The sequence below is a fragment of the Siphateles boraxobius genome, unplaced genomic scaffold, assembly GCF_051911475.1.
Source record: "Siphateles boraxobius isolate OS27281-9 unplaced genomic scaffold, OSU_SipBor_1 72, whole genome shotgun sequence".
NCBI classification, from domain to species: domain Eukaryota; kingdom Metazoa; phylum Chordata; class Actinopteri; order Cypriniformes; family Leuciscidae; genus Siphateles; species Siphateles boraxobius.
Window position 1 is genome coordinate 2,753,182 of NW_027509200.1, and position 21,819 is coordinate 2,775,000.

Consider the following 21,819-nt stretch of genomic DNA (forward strand, 5'->3'; position numbering starts at 1 on the left):
TTTTGGCAGACGATTTCTCACCATATTGTTTCAAAATTTCTCTGAAAAAAAGTATCTGGAGATATTGGATGAAGTAGATTCTTTGATTCTCTGGAAAAACTCATTTTTGTCTGCTGGTATAAACTGCCAGCATTTTTCTATCCATCTTTCTGTCCGCTGAAGAGAGGATACAAGACAGTAACAATGTGATAGTTGAGCGGGATTTTGCTTTTTTTAACATGATTACAACATAATCAAAATATTTCATTATACACATTACTGGAGTAAGCAAATTTAAAGGGATAGTCCAAACAAAAACTAAAATTTGATAATTTCATCCCCGTGCCATCCTAGATGAATATGACTTTCTTTCTTCAGATGAATACAAATTCAGTTATATTTTTGTAAGGAAGCATGTCATGACTGTCTGACTCTGAAGTGTAAATGAACCTTAACAACTACAGTATGATGCCGAACACCAGTTCACTCGCTACTGTCAATAACACTGAAGCATCCACTGAGTCAAAATGTTATTGTTGTTTGCGTTTCAGGGACTATAACGTATATCCTAGGAGAAGTATATCACTTTAAATTGAATAATAATTTTATGAAAATCTGTGAAACGTATTATGTAGTAACCATTTTGTAGTAATGGCTGTTGAACATGTTGTGCATAACAACAACACAGTTTGGCTTGACATTATATTCCAGTTGCAATATCAATATTGCAATATTTGCAATAATATATCACCTTGCAAAATACTTTTATGAAATATTTGAGAAATCTGGGGTATGATGTTGTTTTAAGAGCTAGAATAAAATTCCTGTTAGCATCAAGTAAAAGTTCTACATCCAAAGAGTTCACCTCAATTAACACCCTTTCTCTTCCTCTCTGTATAGCCCTGGTGCCGTCTTATAACAACAATCTATAATTACTTTGTGGTAACCAATTTTTTCTGGATGTTTGTGGAGGGCTGCTATCTCCACACGGCGATTGTGATGACATATTCCACAGACAAGCTTCGTAAATGGGTCTTCCTCTTCATCGGATGGTGTGAGTGGATTTCTCTACATAAGTGTAGTCAGTCTGAAAGGCCTAATCATCTAAATTAGCTGCGAGGAAGGAAGCGGTTTACTCAGCCAAGATTAAAAACAAAGTTTTGTTTCATTTGGAACTTTTCTGTGTGTCATGTGACTTTATTAGAGTGAAACCTGTGAAAAAAATGTTTTCACTCCAATCAGAAATAGAAATGGTACAGATATTGCAGAACACAAGATTCAAGCACCCAAACATAAAGGCGAGATTTACAAGGTTCAATGTGAGAATTAACAAACAGTTTTAATGATGTTTTGGTAAAGAAAATCTCAATGTATGTGTAATAGATGAATACAGTGCACTTGACTATCACACATTGTCAAACCCGCAGCCCTGTGTTCAGGTTCCTGCTGTGTGTTGCAGGACGACACATAGAGGAAAGACATTGAGCACACAGAAGCATTAGTTACAGCGTGCTAACCATCAGAGCAATCACACGTGTTCAAGTCTCGAGCAAGACTCAAGTCGCAGTGCACACGAACCTGGCAAGTCCAGTCAAAATATCAAACTGAACAAAAGTAGAGTTTATATTGGCCTCAACATTATTTATTTTTCTTAATTATACATGTATACTGTAATATTAATAATAATAATCCTATGATTTATTTCAGTACGTATTTATTATTAATACAATTTTGCATAACAACATTTTTTGAAGATAATTGCATTAATTGCATTGGTTCTATTATAAATCTCATATGTTTAACTTTGATTATATATTTTTTTATGGAATATCACCGACAGAAATTAACTTTCCCACCATTTTTTAATATTGAAAAAATGAGAAGCGGAAAAATTATGTGTTTTTTTTAATTATGAAATTAAATGAATGATTCACTGTCTTAATGAATGATCCATAAAAGCGTTCATTCAACAGATTCATTCAAAATGGCTGATTCATTCTGGAATGAAGCAACTTGGTCACTGAATCACTGAGCCGATTCGTTCATTCGTTCTCCACAGAGACGCATAACTCTTTTGCTTTGGCTTTTCTGTAGCTATCATCCTTGGAGAAATCGAGGAAAAACTGAGAATATTGACAATTTTATGTCTAAAATGTCACTTATCACAGTATTCACTCTTTGTTTACTGAACTGTTGTATAAATCCAACATCACATTTGCAATCGCGCTGATATTATGGAAATACTGGTTGATATCATATGTTATAAATATAAAATAACTCATTCAAGGGGCATTTTTGCCACCATATCTTAAATTTTGGCCCAACTCCCTGATGTCTGACCCTGCTTCAGTAAAACACAACAAAACATTATTAACAGTTTTGTATATTGTTTTCCGTCATTGGAAAGAGTCATATTTGACATTAGAGCACTGTAATTTGAAAGAAACTGTGGCAAATATCAGCGAATTTACATCACGTTAAATACAAAACATGCAAACATTATTCATAATTTTAATCTATTGACAGCCTTAAGCTACAATTAAAAACAGAATTTTGTGTTAGCGGCATGCTGTTTTGACCAATATTTTCTCTAAATTTACTCAAGTGAACTATAATGAACTGATAGTGAACCAAATAATGAACAGGTTAGCTTACATGGCAATCCTGTCAGTCAGTTCTGTGCGGCTCGGTCCATTGATCATCAGTATTGGGGAGAACTGGATCAAATCTGAAGCAGGAGTAGCGAAAGACTGGTGACTACTGTAATAGTGGAGCCCTAATAATAATAATAATAATAATAACACTTACAATAGGGGCTACAGCACCTTCACTGCTTGGCCTAACCCTCCGGGGCTTGAGCCATAATTAAACTGAATTGTGACAGTATTTTCAAAATCTCATGTTATCCTCCAACTGGATGAAATCTGAGTCTGTGTGTCTTTGTATTATCTGTCAAGTCCGACTGTTGAAAATCACAGCCAGTCTGCAGATTTCACAAAAGATGATGTAGTGTATGATGGCACAGACTCATATTTTTAGCTTTATTTAACTAGCACTGACTTGCCCAGATTGCAATTTGGGGCGAAAATTTGGGCAAAAGCCTTGCAGTGTATTCCAGTCTTAACTCTTCTCTGAGCCCGAGAGGCAGACCGAGACTGGGGAAATGAGGAAGCAAGAGACAAAGACGAATATGTAGTGAACATAACTTTTTTTCTGAAATTTATTCGAAATTTTTAAAAATGGTAGGAGCAACTGAAACCTCGTAATCACATACTCTGGGTGGCCTTACAAATGTGTTGTATGTGTTTTACACATAGAATATATATATATATATATATATATATATATTCGTGGCACAGATTCAACAAGGTGCTGGAACATTTCCTTGAGATTTTGCTCCATATTGTCCCGATCGCATCACACAGTTACTGCAGATTAGTCGTCTGCTCATCTCTCGAAGCGGCTCTATTGGGTTGAGATCTGGTGACTGGTGAAATTTTCTTGATATGATTGAGCTTTGTAAAATGGCGTATTATCCTGCTAGAATTGTCCATCAGAAGATGGTCCACTGGTCATAAAGGAAAGGACATGTTCAGCAGCAATACTCAGATCATCTTGATCATGTCTACATGAGGTGCTCTCATGTGATTTGCTGATTAGATGTATGCTTTAAAATGCAGTTGAACAGGTGATCTAATAAAGTGGCCATTGAGTGCATATGGTCCCACTTTTATATTAGGTGTCTTTAATGACCATGTATTAACATATGTACATACATGTTTTACACTGTACTTATGTTTTTAAAAAACCTGCATGATGTAGTTTATTTCTGTAATTGCATCAATAGTCGACGTTCCCTTAACCTTCAATCCGACCCATTCCACCAAACCTGTCCTACCCTTACCCGTCTCCCACTTCACTGGCAGCACCACAGTTTTGCACTTCAGTATGAACAGAATAAGTACATTGTGCTTTTTTTATAGCAGTCATAGTAGATAAGGACACCTAATATAAAACAATCACGTCCAAGTGTGCGGAAAGGCCCAGTCTGCTTCCACACAAATGTCCTCCAAAGACGCACACTTAGATAAGATAAACTGAGAAGAAGCAACAGACGCTGACTCAACTGGTCTGAACTGAGAACATTAAACCTTCAAGGAATATAGATAAGTTCCCAGAACAAACACGAGCAGTGCAGATTGCTCTTAAGCTTATCGTCCCACACATGAAACGATGAGCAATTGAATGCCTCCCGTAAAAAACTCCACCTGGTGCATATTCAGCAGCAATAACACATACACCTTAATTATAACAGCACAGGCAGAACAATTCTCCTGAAAGAACGCCAGAACGGATCCGACGGGCGACGGGTCCAAATTGCGCTCTCAATAATGCACAATAAAGCCTATTTGTTACAATTAAAAATATAAAGCAATTAAAAATACTATTGGGTCAGTGGAAAAGATTGAAGACAACTCTCTCTGAAATGAATTTTATTTATTTTATTTATTTATTCCAAAACAAGGCAAGGATAGGCTACTAAATGATTTTTAACAATGTAATGTGACGCACATCCGTATCTCATATTCTCCTAATGTCTTGTACCGTTAAACAGGTTATCACGTGGATGAGTAATCATATGCAAATGATATGCAGATGAGGATATGCACAGTAAAACGAGGCGTTGTAAGCTCATATATGGTTATTTCGAGGTGGAGACGCATGTCAACACTATCTTCCTCTGACTGGGGCTTATAAAGTTAATTTAGTGCAGGTTCTGGCGTACGCACGGTTTTATAAGTCTGAATATTTTTTGGCTTACACCATTTTTGGCTTTCTGGCGCACGTACACTTTTAGCAAGGATCCTACGCACAGTTTTATAAATGAGACCCCAGAACTTATTAATGTAACGATGTGGTTGAATCATAGGAGGAAGCAGGATCCACAAGCAGCACACTTTACTAACCAAACTCAAAACTGGACAAACTCAGGCTAGGGAAACAGGACACGGGAACTGAACAACCAACATACAATAACAAGAACTCACAAAGACTGAACTAGACACAGGACTTAAATACACAGGCAAACAAGATAACAAGGGGGCGTGGCTAATCAGAGACACCTGTGGAGACTAATAAACAAGAAAAACTACAAATGACTACAAAACATGGCACAGAACAGGAAATAACAAGAGTTTACCCAAGACAAGGGGAACACAAGAGGCCCTTTCAAAGGTCAAACCCAAAGTTTCCACATTTTAGGCTGGGAATATCACATATTGCCCTGAGCCTTGGAAAGTAGATCTGCTCTAATTGAAATCTCTGATTTATGTGGTACTGATACGAGACTGCGACCAACAGGATATGCACACTGTTTTCTCACACTCTCGCAAGCTCTGCTGGAGGCAGACTCATTGGTGGAAAGGCATGCAAGAGGGACACATACACTCGGAGAATTTATTCATAGTGATAAAGGAGATAGAGAGAACTAAAAAGGGCACTGGCTCGTTTCACTCGAGGCGAACATATCTACCTCTGCTCTGCCAAATCCGAGCACAGATTGAGGAAAGGCATCACCGCCCAGAGCTCAAGCAAGAAGACACACTGATCTGCCGTTACCCTGAATCGATAAACATGGCTGGATTAACATATCTGGAGGACAGTGTGAGAAAAGGCAAATGCATTTCTGCAGGATCCTCCCATTCTGGGCCATCTGATCAGGAACAGCCCTCCGGCCGGGAAGCCTCAGCTGCCAACCTCAGATCTAGGGATCTGCCGAAGCCCAATATCTTATTCGGAACGGCACGGATAATGGCCTCAATATAAGTAACACATAATTCTGGAGAATAATAGAAAAATATTCAGCTGACATATTAGCCGTGTTTCCATTATGCCTAGTTCACACAACACAACTTACATAAACCTACCAACATCCGTTGCCATGATTTTTGGAACAATTATCGGAAGAGGAAAAAATTACGTTTCAGTCGTATAACATCGGTTAATGGAAACGCTGTGATTTCACAATGGTTTTTTATCGACATTTAGAAAATATCGCAAAAGTTTTGCGCACTTCTGTAATGGAAACGTGGCTAGTGACTGCTCGTGTTTGCTGGATAATGGGTAAGGCAGGGGATAGCATGAAATTATACTTAAACCTAAAATCACTACACAATTCTGGGTCCTATCATACACTCAGCTCAATGCAGCGCCAAGCGCTTTCTTTTGTTGGTATGGCAAGTTTCTTTGCCAGTGTATATCCACATGTGTATGCTCAATGACTGTGATACTGAAGCTTAACAGAAGGGGAGAGTGTATTTGTTTTTCTTTTGGTATTGTTCCTTTATTTTGTTTAGCACTTGCTTTAAGAAGCTTTCTTCACTGATTTGCTGTGTGGTTTGTCCCTTCTGTTATAGTTGGGTTTATTATGGTCTCTTATTAACTGTGGGTATTGTATTGGTAAACTGGGCAAGAGACTCATTTTTAGAATGTTTTAGAATAATGATTTTTTTTTTTTTGTGAAATACATTTTTGTATCGTTTTTGGAAAGTCACGTCTCTGTCTTTAATCCAATCCGAACCAGCAGGGTCCTTCATATTATTGTAACTCATTTTGGTTTCATTCTTTGGGGTATTTTTATTTTATTTTCCTGGGTGGAGAAGTAACCTAGGTGGCGTAGTCGGGTTAATTAAGTACTTTAAGCCAAGTTTACAGCATGCATACTAAAAGGTAAAATGGTAAAATGTTTTAGCAAATTTTCAGCCACCAACTATGATTAGTCTGATTCCTCTTCTTATTTGAGGTTGTGGATTATTGTCCTGACATGACACAAAGTTTCTTCTGAAAAAAAAAAAAATTATATAATATATACTTTTTTTTATGTGTTACTACACAAGGCATGTTTGTTCAATGATATCTTAGAAGGAAACAGATATACATTTAAAACCATAGAAATAATTTTGAGATTGTTTTTAGTTGTGTCGCTCTCACATGCATGTTTGTAAAGCCGTCTATAAGGATGTAGACGTGAATATAAGAACTCACACACATACACTGTGAGGGCAGGGCGTCACCTTCAACATAACGTGTTTATTAGGGTTGTAATGGTTAAAATTACTCCCGGTTCAGTTTTTGTTCAGGTCTCGCCTGCTCTCGTGCGTTACAAGAGCATACGGCACTCGCATTGAACAAAGTTTACAAAGATTGACTGTTTTATCCACGCTTTTTGATCATCACTGTTGTAACGTATCGGGAAGCCAGAAAACGTATCCATCGACGAACTCTCTCTGTCTGTAACCACGTTGCTACTTTCAGCAAACCATATTATACGAGTCGTCAGATTTGAGATGAACCGCAGTGCAAGTGTGTGTCGAAACATGGGTGGAGAACGGTGCGATTCGATTTTTTCACCAAAAACCATTACTCCCCTAGTTTTCTATAATGTGTCACGTGTTTATGATGTTCTGTTCTGTTTCGGTTTGTTAGTTTCCCTGTTGATTAGTTTCCACACACCTGGTTCTGTTCTCCTTGTCTACACTCCCTGTGTAATTTTCTCTTCAGGGTCTGGTATCATCAATGTTAATTGTTTCCTGTGTGTTAGCAGAAATACTGAAAAACAGCATCCTTTTCTGTCTCTATTTCAATCTCTTCGAGCGTCATGGCCTTCGGCGTTGCTTGCAGTGCAGTGAAGTTGACATATTCCTCGGCTACTTTGATACCCTTGTTCTGTGCTCTTTCTCATCAGGACACAATGTCTGGAAATAAAGTCAGCTGGATTGTCAGTTCCTTCTCGGTATTCAACTCTGAAGTCTTAGACCCCACCTTTCAGTTCTGGCTGGTGGCTTTGATATTGGGTTATTCCATGTCATGCCAATGCCAAGTTCAGTGCTCTTTGAAGGATCATACCTACATTACAAGCATTTATAGGACGGGCCCTCCCATAAAACTGAGCAACATTACCCTTTGAACATTAGAGAATTGCATTGTTTTTAACAGATGGCATATCTGCTTAAACAATCTTGTTGTCACATCATGAAGTAGTCCAAGTTCAAGTTCAAGTTCAGTTTATTTATAGAGCACATTTATAAACAGCCACAAGACTGACCAAAGTCCTGTACAACAAGATCACATCAAATCAAATTTAAACTCTTAAAAGAGAAAGTACTGACAGAAAACCACGATAAAATAATGAAAATGAGATGTTACTAGGCCAGAGAGAACATGTTTATTTTTAAAAGAGACTTAAAAATAGTCAGGTAATGTGCCAGTCTAATCTTTACTCCATAGCCGTTGCTCAACCACTGAACAAACTCGATCCGCTCAACGATTGAGTCTGTGTGGGACGAGAAGAAGCTTCTGGTCACGGGATCTTAGACTTCTGGATGGGATATAGGGATGCAGCAATTCATAAAGAAAGATGGGAGCTGTAGAGATTTATACATAAGAGAATTTCGAAATCGATTCTGAATTGAATATGCAGGCAATGAAGAGCCCTCAGTATTGGAGCGATGTGATCACATTTACGGCTTTGTGAAGAAATCTGGCAGCTGCATTTTGGCCCAGTGGGAGACGAGCAATTCGAGATTTGGAAATACCACAGTAAAGTGAGTTGCAGTAATCTAAACTTACAAGTACTTGAAACATTATGGCACTAATACAATTAAAAGAAACTGCAGGAGAGATTATTGTGGAGCCAGTGTACCACATAATATTTACAAGCATGCTAAATGTGTCTGTGTGTGGGACTAGAGGATTTTGGGGCTTTTTCAGAGCTGTAAGAGAGCTGATAGGAAATTATACTACAGTCAAAAGACTGTTACTTCTGTGGCTTGGCTGATTAACTGTGAGAGCAGATCAAAAGGCCAACACTGACAACGCTACGTTCACACCGTTAGTTTTTGGGATTGACAAAGACATTTTGAAAATGTATGAGTGTGTGTACGGTTATAGAATACGGTCGTCACTCATGTAAATAACCAAACTGAACGTAACCTTATTAAGGACTCAAATACAGGACTGAGAACTGTATTCTGGTGTTGTGTGAACGTGGCCATAAAGTGCCTTCAACCACTGTTTCTATTGTTTGTTTCTTTTGTTGGAAAAAAGGCCAGATATAGGCCAATTTTTTTCATTTATAAGATGCATATAGTGCTGTCTTCTCTGAGGACACACAAAAGAAAAAGACAACAATTAACTGTACACAGCATATTGCGAGGTGTGAGATTGATTGTTGTATAAATCCCTCATTTACACTGTTCAGCGAGGCAGCGTGTCTTTTACTGGCTTGAGCCCAATGTAGTATGACAGTGTTTCTGTAGCATGGCTTGAATGTGATCGAGGGAGGAACAAGCCACGCAGAAACTCATGATTATCTCAATACCTCGTCAATGTCATAATAACCGTCTGTCATATTCACAAACAGTACGCATGAATCAGTCAAGTGAATTAGTGGGGGTGGAGGGACTAACTACAAAGCAAACAACACCCCCACATCCACATTAAATACAGTACATCTGAAATGACAGCACTCAGCTCTGTTAAATTAAAGCTGCATGATCATGACCCCTGATGTGCACTTGATTGACTAATGGCCATAATAGGAAGGGAGTCAAGGGACTAATGCCCTGTTCAATAATACAGAACAACAGTTTGTAGTAACAAAAGATATATGCTGGGTTTTGTTTGCTTTTTTTTTTACTGTATTAATGTACTTAATGGCAATATAGTAATATGTCATATGCAAATAAAAACGAATAGAACTGCAAAAGCAATGGTACTTAGTTTTTGTCTTGATTTTAATAAATAGTATGTTCTTATATACATAAACAAGTAGTATAGTATTGGCTGCTTTATCATGCTAGTGTAAATGGTGTTCCAACATGTAAACATCAAATTGGACATGGAAGTTACATATATGTATACATAAATTATGAATTTCTACAATCTAAACTTAATCTACGGTGTTATGTTGCATCTCTTTCCACTTGCATAAACAAAATCACAATAAATTCCCTCTGGTTCATGGTGACTGGTTATATATAATTTAAGTTCCACGTTTCTGGAGTTGCTATCCATGAAGTGTGATTTGCAATCTTCTCTCTTTCAGGTATACCATGTCCGATAATTATAGTGTGGGCCATTGGAAAACTTTACAACGAAAACGAACAGTAAGTTGGTGATTTGCAGAAATAAGCTTAGTGCAATAAACCTGTGATGGGAGTGAATGACGGGGTAATTGTAGAGTATATGCAAAAGATGTCATTGAATGAGCCTGTGATTTGAATTCAGACATGTAGAATATTTATAAAACTGTAAGAGAAGTTAGAAATATATGTTAAAAAGCCAAAATGTAAGATAAAGTAAATAAATGTTAATGTTTTTATGTTAGCTAATGTTAGAATAAGAACCTGTTCGTAACTTCTTTTCCATTGGTGGCACTAACGAAACTAAACAAACTCCCCGGCTCAGCACTCTGGTGTTCTGAGCGGATTAAAAAAACTCACAGCGACCTAAATCATTGTATTTTGAAAGAACTTTCTCATTTAAAGTCCTCCTAGTCAATAATTGTATCTCTTAAAATTCATCTTTGATCACCAAAGTGACATATAAAAAATTCTGCCTTGAAAAAAAAATCTTCATGCCTTAAAATATCTTGAATGTAACTCGACACCCTTGCCTCATTTAGTATGCGCGGTTCTATGAATATGCAAATGAGCCCCGCCTCCACTCACTCACTCAGAGATCCACTCGTTGACGATCACACGTTGATCTGATTGGTTACAAGGTAGTTTGTGACGTCAGAAACACCAGTGATTTCAAAGCGTGTTTTTGAGACGGTCTTTGGTTCACTGCAGTTTTAAGGAGAAAATACTCAGCAATGCTGTCGACTTATGAATTTACACATGGTTTGTCTTAAAGCATATTAAAACACCACATAGACATATAAACAACATTAAAAGCTGGATTTTCACCACAGGGGGACTTTAAAAAAATATCTGATCTTTTAGAAAAGCATAGGACCTTCAAGTACTTCAAATTAATTTTAAGTAAACAAATAAGTAATTTTAACTTGGCTAGTAAAAGGTTGAGTAATATCTATTTAGTTGAAGTTTATTTTGCAATACCCTTCACTCAAACAATATAACATTGAATTAAACCACACTTTTAAAGTATATGCTTTACTTAGAAACATCTAAGTAATTAACACAATAGATATTGTATGAGACTCCATATCTACATTTCAGAAATCATTGTCATGTGAACGCAGAGACCTCAATACTTGGTAGACAATACACAATAACTGTAACATTTGATGGATCGTTTTTGTGTTTGCATGTGTTATTTTAAATTTAAAATTAACTCCAAATGTCAAAAGCAAGGATCAAATAGTGTAAATACAGCTGGAAAACAGTAAAAAATCAACCTCATTAATTATTCAAGACCTAGTGCATGATGGGAACACCAGTATCAGAAAAGTTGAGTAATTTTACTTACGTTGATATTTACGCTGAAATTTCTACACGATTGAATTAAGTGTAATACAAATATTTAATATAATTTATTTTCAAATTCTTGTCTGAACTAATTTTTTCATGTAAATTACATTGTTATTTTCTGTAGTATTTACTTCACCACAAAATCATTTTTATCAGTGTACATTTTATTTTCCAAGTATACTCTATATAGTAAGTGTACTAATATCAATGTACTAGTAGTATACCTGTGTGTTTTGCATGTATTATGTTATTACTTAAAGACTAAATTGGCCCACTTTAGACATTCTATAAGTATAAGTATCTTTACAACTACTTGTCAACTAACTCTCATTAATTTCCAAGTACATGTCAACCAGGTTCAGAATAGTAGAATAAGTTGAGATGTAGTTGCAAAGTTACTTACAGTCAGTATAATGTCTGTTTGGAGCATCGAAATAAAGAGTTAGCGGATATTAAGCAGACAGTCTACTGATACTCTAATGACTGCTAGTTGACGTAGTGAAAGTTACATTCATTTGTGTTGTTTAATGTTATGTTTAGTTTTTACCTAAAACCAACCCTGTTCAGATGGTAACGTTAGACATTCTTTGGCCTAAACAACTCGCCGTTTTATAGCAGATTTAGTTCACAAACAACTGAAAGTCGTGGCTAGATATGATTGTCATTTACAATATAAATCCTCAATTGGGCATTAGTAAGTAACCTACCTTTCGCACCATCAGTCGCACACACACTCAAGCTCACAGGATCATTGGATCGTGAGTCAGACTTGGGAACTCAGTGAATTGTGAACAGGAGACATTGAGTCAGTGAGCTGTTGAATCCAGAACAAATGCAATCAAATCATTCCAAGTCATAAATGGACTGTTTAGTGCAATTTGCAAACTAATTGAACAGGTTCATTTAAAAGCATAAGCTTGTTCATGAATCAGACACCGCTAATGTGTCTCTGAGTGGGACCGCTTCTTCAGTTCAAAATAATGAGGAATCACATGGTTTTATTAAATGTAGTGAAATAAAAAGTACAATATTATGCTTTAAAATGTAGTGAAGTAAACGTTTCCCAAAGTAAAAATACTCTGATAAAGCACAGATACTTTAAAAATGTACTTAGGTACAGTAACAAAGTAAAAAAAACTTAGATATTGCCCACCACTGAACAGTAGTTCATTTTTAGGACACAAGTTTGCATATGTTGTATGTCTTTAGTGTTGCAGCTGTAATGCAAGTGAACTGTACAGCTTGTGTCAGTCAGCACAAACCCTCTTTCAGACGTAACCAGGGTTTGAGATTAACACCCGCCAACCCAAAAATCAACAGTGGCGGGTAACGCGGTCAAAGTTGGCGAGTTACTTATTATATTTACTCACTTTGCTTTGGAAGTTCGCGTGAACCAAATCTGCGCAGATTTAGCGCAAATACTCGTGAGTCCTCATGATATATTAAATACAGTGTATTGTGTACTCATATCTGGCTAACTTGAACACACACGCCACTACGCAACAAATAACAGTACGCTTGTTCATTTGCATTAAAGCAATAGCGAAGATTAAAAAGCATTTGATTAACAGAAAAACATTATTTTCCAACATCCTACATGTTCTTTGTACTGTATTGATCTGTTCACCTAAAATACATTTTTGGTGATGAGGATGAAAGAGGAAGGGAGGAGATGCTGGATGACAGGATCTTGTTTGAAGAAGAAATGAATGTTTAAAATCCAAATTTTATAATTTGAGTAATATAAAAATGTTCTGGTTCCAATCTGGTTTCAGCTTATATAAGATGTGACGTAGTTAATCTGGTTAATTTCTTCTTTTTTAGGGGGTAGTAGAAGTTCTGAACTTAAAACTTAAAACATTAGTAGCCAAATTGGCATTGACTCCGTGAAAGTACAAACTTCTTTTTAGCTAGTCTATTATATGAAAGTGATGTATTGTATGTGTTTATTATAAAACACCATTCCATGGCCACCGTGGTTCTTCCACCCACTGATATTCACAGTAAAGTATATATTTCATTGTGCCCGTGAATACATTGTGGGTTTAAAGTTACAAAGCCAAATGATATATATATATAGCATAGTTATCTGTGCTGTGAGTACATGCTAAAAAAGCTCTGTGTTTCAGATGCTGGTTCGGGAAGGAACCTGGGAAGTACATAGACTACATTTATCAGGGGCCCGTGATTCTAGTTCTCCTAGTAAGTATTGTTGCTTTTCTCAGATTTGTGGTTGTCAGAATTTAAAGCCAAGTGGACAAAACTCTTCAAGCATTACAAAGGACAAAATGTAAACGTAATACCCATATGTGATTTCTAAGAGAGCTGTTCAATAATTATTAACATCAGCAAATAGTAGGCCAGGCCTCGCCAGAATATCAGCTTGTTACATAATAGCAATGTCTGCTAATTTCAGATAAAGTGCTTGAGCTTCGAGAGAATTATTGAACTGGAGTGAGTCTTTTTCCCTTCCTCTTCTTCATGTGAAAGCATTATAAGAACAGTATTTAATTTAAGCCATTCTGCAATAGTGTATAAGCGCTCTGCATGTTCTGTGCAGAAAGATCAAGCTGCTCCAGAAATATGTACAAATATCTATTTTCCTAAATCCCAGGAGCAAAGAGATTTAGTGTTCACCACACTCGATATGTCACAAGTGCCATTGTGCAATTGTGATTTCTGGGACCTTTGAGTTCATTCAAACATGTCAAACACTTGCTGGAACACTATTACTGACCTACTTCCCTTCTCTTCCTCCCCAATACAGATCAATTTTGTGTTCCTGTTCAACATTGTGCGCATATTAATGACAAAGCTGAGGGCCTCGACCACATCTGAAACTATACAATACAGGTAAAGTACTTTAACTACTGCTCACTATAACAGTAATATTCCAGAGCGAGAGTTTGTTTGATGAATGATGCTCTCCTGTTTCATGATCATGTTCAGTAAAGGAATAGTTCTGTCATAGGGGTGTAGCGATTTCTTCATGTCAGGATTCGATACGTACTGTATCATGACACTGAACTCACTACAGGATATTATTGCGATACTCCAAGACATGGTAAAAGGTTAACAAAAATGTACTGTTGATTAAAATGCTAAATTTGATATTACATTGTGTGTGTAAATGAACAGGCTTGGACTCGGTGCTGGAAACCCAACGCACAGGACAATAGAGACACCAGAATAACAATATTCATGATTCTGAAGCTGAAAATACTGAATTATTTTAGTCGAATATGCTTGCACTCTTTCACTGACTAGATATATTTCAAATAATGAAGGCCAGTTTTTACTGGTAACATCAGACATTTGCCATTATCAGGACCCACAAATATCCCCCCATTGCATTATTACACATTATATTCAACATTATATATAGTAGTTTAATGTAGTACTGACACTAAAACTCTGAAAATTTGATTTTTTTCCTCAAACATTAATTTTTATTTTGGGTGAACTATACATAATACATACTGTTGCATTTTTGTATTGCGATATATTGTTACACCCCTGTTCTGTCATTATTTACTTACCCTTGTGTAGTTTCAAAAGCATATGCTGTTCATTTATTTCTTTATTAGGAAACAGAATCATCTTTACACTTCTCTTTTACATAAAACAGCAGTTTACAATTACATTTAAACACTCAGTCTCGTCCTCACACAAATTGTTTGACTTCAGAAGACTTTAGGCTACTTGTATGCAGTTTTTTTTAGATTGACACAATATCTGTAATGCTCAGATCCACAAAAGATGAAGAGGATTATAAAATAGCATTCGACAAGCCAACATGCGAGACTGTGTGTTATGCACAAGCGACAATGAGCCGTGAACGAGTGATGATGAACTAAAAGAGAACAGATGTGATGATGATATTCCAATGCAGAGATTAATAACATTTGAAATGTTTGAAGTAAAAGACTTCAACTTCACTTGTTTTCAGTTGCAATCTTTTGCATCATCTTCACTGTGCCATGATAATAATTGTCATTTATTCAAACGGTTAGCTGGATTTTCTGCATGAGAAATGACACATAAATGTGTTTGCTTATAGAATTAGCAATTTCAGCCCAATGCATTTTATTTATTTTATTTTATTGCATGAAAAACAATCACATTTTCAATTAGCTTTTATTTCATTTCTCATATTCTGATATAAATATTCCTTATATTTTATTGTTGGTGCAATTGAATTGAAACACTTCAAAATATAAGTGTAGTGTAAAAGAACAGTAATTAGTTGAATTGTAATGTGAGCCCTTCTGATAGTGTGTGTAGAAACTGGCATGTCTTTAAACGTGGTCTGTGATCTAGACACTTCTGTAGACACTCAACCCGTCAGTTTCTCTGAACACAGGCAAAATCTTTAATCTGGTACCAGTCTTTGTCATGTCGTTTGAGGTTACACCGATTTGAAGTTTTTTTAAAATAAATATATAAATAAGCCTACCTTTTTTTTTTACCTCAAATCCACTGACAAGCATGAGTTCCTAAAGTGTGAGTGTATCTCAGGGCGACGCTTACTTCAGTCAGAGCAGAAAATGAGTCCTTTCATCTGAGGTTCGCTGAGGATGCATTTGCAAACTTTGCTGTGGCGTTTCACTTGTTTTCCTAAGTATTAATGCAGTGAGTCTGAGTCTTGAGGACAAGATTATGGATAAATAATCTCCTTTTCTTAATTTTTTACAAAAGTTCATTGTTGCATGGATTTTTTTTAGATACATCAGAACCAATACTTTTAACTTTATTGTATAGTTCCCTTTCAGTCGCTCACGTTCGACGTAGTCGACGTTTCAACTGATTGGGATAACGCTTAAAAAAAAACATTGGCGGGTGAGAATTGCCCGCCACCTCGTCCTTGGAGTCAGAAGCTTCTGAGGTCACTTCATTCCACTTAATTTTCCGCCCTGCTCAATCGTACCGCCAACTAGGCCTCGCGACAGCCTGGGGCCAAGGGAAAAGATGAGACTCCATCCCCAGGCGGACCAGCTGTTAAGGGACCACTTCAGGGCCGCACAGTTACATCTGTTTGCCTCTCCGTACTCGTCCCATTGCCAGTTGTTTTACTCCCTGAGCGGAGAGCCTTCGGCACAGAGACACTGGCACACAGCTGGACCCGGGACCTCTGCAGAGATGCATTTCCCCGGTGAGCCTTCATGCACAGCCCTGTGCTAAGTCAGGGAGGAGAAGGAGCAGGTCTTGCTAGTTGCCCCTTTTTGGCCAAACCGGACCTGGTTCCCTGAACTTGTGCTCCCCTCAACAGTCCTTCCTGACCATTCCTCTCAGACATTCTCAGGGACGGGGCGCCGTTGGCACCCATGTTCAGACCTGAAATACGGGACGTGGAGGTTCTAGGTATTACCACAAACATGTTGTAGAGACCATCACCTCTGCGAGAGTACCATCTATGAGGCATGCTTATGCCCTAAAGTGGAACCTATTCATTGAATGGTGTTCTTCACTAACCAAGAAGACCCCTGAAGGTGTTCGGTCACTCCGTGCTTCTCTCCTGCAAGATGGGTTGGAGCGAGGGCCGTCTCTCTTCAACCTCTAAGTTAGTGGTTCTCAACGGGGGCAGTACTAGGGTTACATACGTAACCGAGACGTTTCTGGAGAATTTTTTTTTTTTACCCCAGCCAAACTCACCATCACAATGATGGTTGAGTGGATGATCACACATATTGAGGGACTGAGTGAGTGAGTGAGTGAGTGAGTGAGTGCTATACATAGGCAGAATTTCATATTTGTGTTTTGAGGGTCACAACAGAAGATGTAAGTGAAACATGATGTAGCCTGTATCACAAAAAGGTGCATTTACATAGTTTTCAGTCTACAGAGACCATCCAAACCGTGTCATAGGACTCTAGGACAGATACCCATACTGGCATGATAGAGATGGCAGAAGTTTTCTGCCTTTCCCCAGCTCACAATAGCGGAGTATCTCAACAATATTTTGTAGCGATCCTGCTGAATAATGCCCATTTTTGTGCATGTGCTTAATAGCACTCTGAAAATCATAGTTTCAGATCTTTTCTGGCATACATTGTCATCACAGGTTTATTTTGTTGTCATGTTTGATAAGAGGCCAAATTATGTTATTTGCTAGCAATTCAAGGGTAACAAGGGAGTTGCTTAGCATGACGAAATGAAATGGAGGGCTTAGCTGTCACGAATCACACACAGAAGAGAGAGAGATCCAATAGCATGTAATTTATTAAAGGGTAATCCGTATTGACAATCCAATCCAGGCAAAGGTCAAAATCCAAAAAGGTAATCCAAAACATAAAAGACAAACACAAGAATAAGGCTCAAAGACGACAGAAGTGTGGTGACAATATACAACGACTCCGTACACATACTAACACAGAAAGGGAATATATACACACATCTAACAAGACTAACACAGAACAGCTGGGAACAATCATTACAGGGAATAGCTGAGTGAAATGAACTGATGAGTGACAGTGACAGACAGAATGCTGGGAATTGAAGTCAAATGTGAAGGACACCGTGAGAACGAGGACCTCTAGTGATAGACAAGGGAACACAACCAGACACTGTGACATAATCCCTCCTCTACGGAGCGGCTACCAGACGCTCCACGACCACACGACACAAGAGTTCAGGAGGGAGGTGGAACGGTGGAGGATCAGGGGGAGGGATGGTGGGCCAGGTCCGTGAAGGGAGACAGGAACAAAGGGTGAGGGCTTAACCGGGAACCAGGGCAAAAAAGAAAGTCTATCGGGCATCCAGGACGAAACACAGGGTCCATCGGGCGGCCAGGGCGAAGCAGACGACCCACCGGGCGGCCAGGGCGAAGCAGACGACCCACCGGGTGGCTTGGGCGAAGCAGACCACCCACCGGGCGGCCTGGGCGAAACAGACGACCCACCGGGCGGCCTGGGCGAAGCAGACGACCCACTGGGCGGCCAGGGCGAAGCAGACGACCCATCGGGCGGCCAGGGTGAAGGTGAAGACTGCTCGGGCGGCCAGGGCGGGAACAGGAACAGACACTGGCTCCGGCTCAGGAACAGACACTGGCTCCGGCTCAGGAACAGACACTGGCTCCGGCTCAGGAACAGACACTGGCTCCGGCTCAGGAACAGACACTGGCTCCGGCTCAGGAACAGACTCTGGCTCCGGCTCAGGAACAGACTCTGGCTCCGGCTCAGGAACACACACTGGCTCCGGCTCAGGAACACACACTGGCTCCGGCTCAGGAACACACACTGGCTCCGGCTCAGGAACACACACTGGCTCCGGCTCAGGAACACACACTGGCTCCGGCTCAGGAACACACACTGGCTCCGGCTCAGGAACAGTAGACACCGGCTCAGGAACAGACGGCACCGGCTCCGGCTCTAGGAACAGTAGACACCGGCACTCGAGCCAGACCATTCACTGGCTCGAGTGCCGTCTGCCCGTCGTGTGCAGTCTCTGACTGGGCAGACGGAACGTGAACAGTCTCTGACTGGGCAGACGGAACGTGAACAGTCTCTGACTGGGCAGACGGAACGTGAACAGTCTCTGACTGGGCAGACGGAATGTGAACAGTCTCTGACTGGGCAGACGGAACGTGAACAGTCTCTGACTGGGCAGACGGAACGTGAACAGTCTCTGACTGGGCAGACGGAACGTGAACAGTCTCTGACTGGGCAGACGGAACGTGAACAGTCTCTGACTGGGCAGACGGAACGTGAACAGTCTCTGACTGGACAGACGGGACGTGACCATTCTCTGACTGGGCAGACGGGACGTGAACAGTCTCTGACTGGGCAGACGTGACGTGAACAATTTCTGACTGGGCAGACGGAACGTGAACAGTCTCTGACTGTTCAGACGAAAGGTGAACAGTCTCTGACTGGGCAGACGAAACGTGAACAGTCTCTGACTGGGCAGACGGGCTGTGTCTCCTCCTTCTCCGGACCACCGGACTCAGGACCACCGGAACCGGGACCACCAGAACAGAGATCATCTCCCGACTACCTCCTCCACTATGACCTCCACGGGACCCGCGAAACTTGACCAACCGGGTCCCCTTAAAAAACTCCCTTTTCTCCCGCTCGGTGGCTGGGGAAGAGATATAAGGAAACATACCGCTGGATCTGGGACAGACGGAGTCGTTCTGTCACGAATCACACACAGAAGAGAGAGAGATCCAATAGCAGGTAATTTATTAACGGTAGGGATGGCTGACACGAAACAGTCGTTCCGAAGCTTTGCGAGATCCCGAAGCGCAGATGTTTCGAAACACTGATTCGAAGCATGATTCAAAACACCCATGTCACGTGACTATGGCCAAACGAAGCCTCGAAGTGTTTCACTAAATGTTTCATCAGGTGTGATCCACCGAATCAGCGTTTGATTGACACGGTCGGAAACAGACCACACAATCGCACATCTGTATAAAAGTGAAATCAACGCATATTGACCTTGTGGGTTTTTGTGAGAGGAGTTTGATTTTGAGATAGCTGGTTTTTGGTGATATAGTAACATTTATAGTGCGAGTTATATTTAGGCTTACATTTAAATTTACACAACACATTGACTGATAGGCTAGAGACACAGAGTATAGGCTACATATAGTGACACATTAATAGATACATAGATATAAATATATATAGACTGCTAGATTAATAGATAGATAGATAGATACATATATAGATAGATTATAGATAGGCTACATATATAAATACATAGATTATAGATACATTTATAGATACATATCTAAATACATAGCTAGATTAAAGATACATAGATTATAGATACATATCTAAATACATTGATAGATTATAGATACATATTATATATACATATCTAAATACATAGATAGATTGTAGATACATATATCTAATTACATAGATAGATTAGAGATACATATCTAGATAGATTTGGATAGACAGATAAAATGGAGGCTCCCCAGAAGAGATGCCGTACATCTGTGGTGTGGGAGCATTTCCATTTAGAAACCCCAAATAAAGTGAGATGTGTGTATTGTGATCGGCAGCTCGCCTACTGCAACAATACATCATCCATGATGCGCCATTTGAGGAGCACTCATCCTGCCATTTTGCAGGGTGCAGAGGATGGCATCCCCCCTGTACCTAGGCCTGCTACTGACACTGCTGGGCCATCTAAGCAAGGTATGCATAGATGTATCCATCAACATCATCACCATCACCATCAACACCAGTAGAAACACAGGACAGTTTATGGGAACTTTTTGATACTCGTATCCATCAAACCCAGATGATACACAATGCTACAGCTGATGCCACAGTGGAAGTGAAAAAATACATCAACGATGCGTATTTGCCCCAGAACTCATGATCCACTAACTTACTGGAAAGAGAGAGCAGTAATCTTTCCTCATTTGTATGTCCTAGCTAAAAAATATCTTTGCATGCCAGCAACAAGTGTCCCTTGTGAGAGGATTTTTTCATAGGCTGGAGAAATTCTGTAAAAAAAGAAGTAGGCTAAGTCCATCCACAGCAGAGAAATTAATATTTTTGAATAAAAATATGTAAAAAAGTGAGACATTGTGGCTTGATTTATTTCATTAATATTCATTTTGTAGGACCAAAATAACATTATGCACAGGGAGGAGCCTATAGGTTACAAGATTCACATATTAGAAAAGTACAATAATAAAAAAAACATTCTCATGGCTCGTCAAAGTTGTTTCAGATCAACACCTGCAAGTGACCACTAGGTGTCACCGTTGAGACGGGTGTCGGATTGATTCGAAGCCTCGAAACAATATGGACCATTTGGTTCAACAGTTTCATTGCTTCACGAAGCCTCGATCTGCCCATCACTAATTAAAGGGTAATCCGTACTCACAATCCAGTCCAGGCAAAGGTCAAAATCCAAAAAGGGAATCCAAAACATAAAAGACAAACACAAGAATAAGGCTCAAAGACGACAGAAGTGTGGTGACAATATACAACAACTCCGTACACATACTAACACAGACAGGGAATATATACACACATCTAACAAGACTAACAGAGAACAGCTGGGAACAATCATTACAGGGAACAGCTGAGTGCAATGAACTGATGAGTGACAGTGACAGACAGAATGCTGGGAATTGAAGTCAAATGTGAAGGACACCGTGAGAACGAGGACCTCTAGTGATAGACAAGGGAACACAACCAGACACTGTGACATTAGCATGATGTCTCCAGCACAGTTATTATAGCAGAAATAAACAAAATTCAGCTGCTGGTCTGCGGTTCATACCTGACCAGCGGTTTTGATATTTGATGTGTACATGCACTAAACTTTCAGATGTCGATCATTTTGAAATGTTAAAATCATCTGGATTTCATATATC

General features: G+C 39.2%; 1 protein-coding gene across 2 annotated transcripts in view; it reads left to right on the forward strand.

Annotated features, from left to right (window-relative positions):
- The window catches only part of crhr2 (corticotropin releasing hormone receptor 2), a 101,215-nt gene that overhangs the window by 46,293 nt on the left and 33,103 nt on the right, over positions 1–21,819 (forward strand). For both annotated transcript variants that reach the window (XM_077217333.1, XM_077217335.1), the window contains 4 exons: positions 880–1,033; positions 10,085–10,145; positions 13,604–13,676; positions 14,242–14,327. In XM_077217333.1, the coding sequence (XP_077073448.1) occupies positions 880–1,033; positions 10,085–10,145; positions 13,604–13,676; positions 14,242–14,327 (374 nt within the window). The remainder of the gene's footprint in view (positions 1–879; positions 1,034–10,084; positions 10,146–13,603; positions 13,677–14,241; positions 14,328–21,819) is intronic.